Source organism: Triticum dicoccoides, chromosome 2A, assembly GCF_002162155.2.
Source record: "Triticum dicoccoides isolate Atlit2015 ecotype Zavitan chromosome 2A, WEW_v2.0, whole genome shotgun sequence".
In the NCBI taxonomy this organism is placed as follows: Eukaryota; Viridiplantae; Streptophyta; class Magnoliopsida; order Poales; family Poaceae; genus Triticum; species Triticum dicoccoides.
This window is the reverse complement of record NC_041382.1, coordinates 741,875,683-741,880,546: the sequence shown is the minus strand read 5'-3', so window position 1 is coordinate 741,880,546 and position 4,864 is coordinate 741,875,683. Positions and strand designations below refer to the sequence as shown.

Here is a 4,864-nt window from a genome sequence, read left to right as displayed (position 1 = left end):
TTTGACTTGGGCCGGGTAACTTCTCTTGTACACAGGCAGCACGCGGTTTGTCTCAAAAATAAAGTCAGAACACGCTGTAGCTATTTCCCGCTCGCAGTGAGAGGTAACAGCGGCTGGCCTCTGCAGCAGTGCCACTGCCCAGCCCAGTAATGTAGCAGCAACGTGTTTTTTCCTCTGTTTTGCGACGGATTTCTTATACATCTAAACCATTTTTATGCACATTTAAAAATTTCTAAAAACATTATTAACATTTTAAAAATTAAATATTTAAAAAAATTTCTGTATAAGGGTTATCTTTTTTTCCAAATACACATGAAACATTTTTTCTGAATGGTACAATACATTTTGTTAAGTTGTGCGAAAATTACGTTTTATAATCCTTTCAAAACCATAAACATATTTTTGAAACACTTGAACATTATTTAGAATGTAGCATACCTTTTTTGAAAGTATCATAAGTTTTTTTTTGAATTACCTGACATTTTTTACTATTGATTTTTTTTTTAAATGTGTGAACGTTTTTGAATGTCTGATACTTTTGTTGAATGGTACCAACATTTTCTAAAAGTCGAGTGACCATTTTTTTCATTGTAGGTACATTTTTTAAATGTGGTACGAACACTTTCCTAAAAGTTAACTATATTATGTTTTGTAACATATTTACTTAGTATTTTTTAAATAAAATAAAAATAAAACATGCACATGATATCACCGTTATGAACTAACATGGCTCTTGGGCCAGCACACTACTAGCTCCCTGTAGGCGAGCCAAGCTACTATCTTGCATAGAGCCAGACATAGTCGCGCCCGACAGAGCATGATTCTTTTGATCACTAATTAGACAGTATCCCTTGCAGAGGTCACTCCCACCTTCTCTGATTGTGACAAGTAGCACACCGCATGTGCGCCAATTGTCGCTACCTTGGAGTTTTGTCTTTTTTCGTATATTTATTTTAAAACATTTTATCTCTTGAACTGTGCGTTCAAATCATAAATTGTTTTCACCATTACATTTCTGTCGACCAGATGTTCGAAAAAAGATACCATGTTAATATATTTCGACAAAGTTTTGTAACAAAAAGGGAAATCAAAATGGCTGAAGAACAAAAACAAAAGAAATTTGAAAACAAAAAAATAGCAAAACCAAAAATAATAATTCAAAAACCATACACCGAAGCACAGTTGAGCGTTTCACTTGTTTTTGGAAAGCACACATGTGCTTTTCCCTTCTTGGAAAGCATAGTTGTGCTTGTTGCGAGAAGCATAGGCTATGTTTTATCTCCGAAAGCATGGGCTGTGTTTTTTCCATTTTTCTGGAAGCACAACTGGCTCTTTCCTTTTCAAGAAGCATAGGTGTGCTTCTCGTGAAAACATAGATTGTCCTTCTCGTAGTAGTACAAGTCTTCCCTTTTTGGGAAACACAATTATGCTTTTCCCAGCATAAGTGCGCTTCTTGCGAAAAAAGCACTTCATCCTCAAAAACAAGTTGCACCAAAACCTAGGAAAACCAGGAAAAGGCTGAAAAGCTGAAAAAACCAAACAAAACTAGAAAACCCAAGGGTCTGCCTAGCATGCAGCATGTGGCGGCGGTAGGGGCGCACCAAGTGATGTGCTTCTAGCCACCAAAAATTATCGATGGGTCACCCAAGAGGGTATCCCCTGATTAGTTAGTCTCCTGTTTTTTTAAGAATACTAGCAAGATGCCCATGCATTGAACGGAAAATCAAGATGCATTTGTATGAGTAGTTTATGTTGTGGGAGAAAATGATGAACAAGAGAAAGCCTTATTTGTAAATGTGGAGAGGGGTGTGGGTATCTTTTTGCAAAATTGCCATAGTTTCTTTCCTATCAGTCAGATATAAATTGGACGGACTATATTGCAGGATGGCGGAACATCATCATCACCAACTCTGTTTTTTATAAGAGTAGAGAAACATGAGTCCTCCTACTCGGGACTCGGCGCAAGATGAAACTAGCTTAATTTTTTTTGGGTCAATCTGTTTTCTCTTACATTTTTTGGTAAGTTCTGTATCTAAAATTTAAAATGTGAAACAATGACCAATTTTTTTTTGAAAAATTCTAAAAATGATCATAAATTTTAGTTTATTACATTGCATTGAGGACCCTTATAGCTGGAGAGCGGCGGGGGGGTTGCCCTCCAGCGAACGATTGGTTCGCTAGGGGAGGTACTTTCCAGCAAACGTTTTGAGTGGTTCACTCGTTGCCTCCTCCAGCACGACTCTCGTTTGGCCCAGAGGCCCAATTTACCTTTTTCCGGAAAAATGTCATCAACAAAAAAGACCCTAATTGTCATGATCTAACCAATGAAAAATTGCCATACTAATTCATTAAAAATGGCATCTCCCCAGTTTCGTAAAGAATACAATGAGTATGATTAAAAATGGTTGCATGAACTGCAAAAATAAAAGAAATTCATTCTAAACTTTAAAACTGTCATCCGGGGATAAAAATGCCATGAACATAAGAAAGCGCAAAGTCCATAATTCAAGAAAATTTTATGCTTTGAATAAACATTGTCGTGCTACTTTATAAAACTACCATCCTCTAGATAAAAGTTTTATCCGGATAAGCACGAAAAAACCCCCTACAATGCCACTAAAAAATGCCATCCTCTCAAACATTATTTTTTTCATCCTATTTGTAATAAACAAATGGTGTCCTCTCAATAATTAAAATGTCATCCTATTATTGATAAAAATGGCATCCAATAAAAATGTGAGGCGCTTAGTAATAAAAACTGCCATGCCAACAAAAATGTGCACATATATGAATCGTCCAGTTAGGACTCGTCTGATTATCAGCATTAATCTCAGACAAAGGCAAAAAATCTTCAGTCATCGACCTCATGAATCTGGATTGCCTCGTCAAAATGTTTGTTCAAGGTGGGAATGTCCCGTTCTATCTAAATTCCTTGCAGTCCTCCACCGGCTCTGGCCATCCAACTTACGATAGACCGGTCCTTGTCCACTCTGACTCGACAGAGGCACTGTCCATCTTCTCAAATGATCGGCTCTGCATACGGGCATTTAACTGCTGAGATTAAGTCACTCACGTTGGATAGAGAGTTTGTTTCTGAGAAAGTTAGACGTGGTCAGAATAGAATAGCAGATCGACTGGCATGTCACACTCTTGTGCTTCTGTGTGTATCGAGGACTTGTGTCTCTTGATTGTAACTCTATAATCTTGGAATAAACTCATTATTACCGCGTAAAAAAATGAAACATTTAATTTGAGATAAAGGAAGAGCACTCAGCGATCCATCTCATGAATCTGTATTGACTCGTCGAAATGTTTGTTCAAGGAGGGAATGTCCCGTTCGATCTAAATTCCTTGCAGTCCATCTCTCACAAAAGATTACAAAATGCACAAATCAAGCTCGACTGAAAATGGCGAACCACTAGCCTATCGAAGAGGAGCTCCGCCAGACCAGAGCGCGGAGACCTGATCAACTCAAGAATGCAACCAAGAACCATCTACCTTGACGATGAGGCATGAATCAGTAGGAGACGTCGACGAGGGCCAGCATGGCCTGCGCGACGAGCTGTCCCGCCGGCCGTGGCCGTCTCTGCACGGGGCGGAGGGCAGAGTACTGGTGGTCCAGCTGCGGCACCGGCGCCCTCTGCCGGCGGCCACTCAGCAACGCGCGCAGCTCGGCGTCGAAGTGCGCCGCGGCCGCCCGGAGCGTGGCGCAGACCCGCGGCAGGTGGCGGAGCAGCGGCAGCGTGAGGTTGAACGGCCACAGCAGGATGGAGAACTTGAACGCGTGCAGGAACCCGCCGACGAGCGCAGGCACGGCGAGCAGCACCACGTGCACCGCCATCGTCGATCCCCCCAACAACTCTTCCACCACCGCCGCCACCGCCACCGTCGTGGTGCTCCTCCTACATGGCCGGCCGGTCCGTCTGCCTCTGCCTGTGCGCGGCGACGTTCTTGAGGTGGTGGTACTGCTCGCCGGTGGCTGCCACGGACCAGATCGATCGACGGACCGGTCGGCGAGCGATGGCGAAGATCGAGAAAGATTCTACGGAATCGAATAAGTAGGAGTAGTATATATGGACGCTCTCGATCGTGGACAAATACTGGTGGACAGCTCAGGTGCTTCTCAGGGCATGCGGCCGGCGACGTTGTTGTTGGTTAGCGTATGTCTCGCCGGTCGCCACGAATGGATTTGGCGTAAGACTTGGCAGTTGGGGAGTCGAGATATTCTCGCCAAATCTCAATCGATCCATACGACATTTCCCCTGTGGTGGGGCACCGCCACCGGCCGGTCGTCACCGGCAATTATCCGTGTGGGCAGTGAGGACGGTGTTGGCGTGCTGCCATGTGCGACAGTGCGAGGCAGATCGTTGTCGCGGTCATATTTTTTCGTCAGCCATGCGGCCCACTTCCAACCAACTTCGGGCTGAGCTCTGCCGCGGCGTATTTGAGATGAGACGGAGCACTGTGGTTAGAGCATCTCCAACGGGCCCCTCAAACCGACTTCAAAGCTGGGACGAACGGACCGGTCAAAAAAATCACTCTACTCGAGGGGCCATTATTCTCGGGTTGTCCGGTGCCCCTCATATTCAGTTCAAATGTAGGATGGATATAAGACGGCTCGGGCGCGTCCACGGCGTTAGCCCGGCCTACCGCCGACCCCGATCCATCCCTATAAAAACCCTAATCCGAAAACCCTACACTTACTTGGTTCCGCTCTGCTCAGTCTCTTCTCCTCTTTCCCGATTCGACCCAATCCAATCTTCGGTGAGCATGCCGAGCTACAGCAGCCGCTCCAACGGCTCCGTCGATAACGAGGACAAGCTGGCCCTCTGCATTGCGATGGAGCGGTCACGGGTCGACACCG

At 44.3% G+C, this 4,864-nt stretch overlaps 1 protein-coding gene across 1 annotated transcript; it reads right to left on the bottom strand.

The window, feature by feature from the left end:
* Positions 1 to 3,281: 3,281 nt before the first annotated feature.
* Positions 3,282 to 4,210, bottom strand: LOC119352193. The gene has a single exon (XM_037618904.1). It carries the CDS (start codon positions 3,839 to 3,841, stop codon positions 3,518 to 3,520), a length of 324 nt encoding a protein of 107 aa, XP_037474801.1. The 5' UTR covers positions 3,842 to 4,210; the 3' UTR covers positions 3,282 to 3,517.
* Positions 4,211 to 4,864: the final 654 nt, after the last annotated feature.

Bases quoted from the DNA above. Each gene is read 5' to 3' on its own strand.
- LOC119352193 (XM_037618904.1), bottom strand. From the start codon at position 3,841: ATGGCGGTGCACGTGGTGCTGCTCGCCGTGCCTGCGCTCGTCGGCGGG.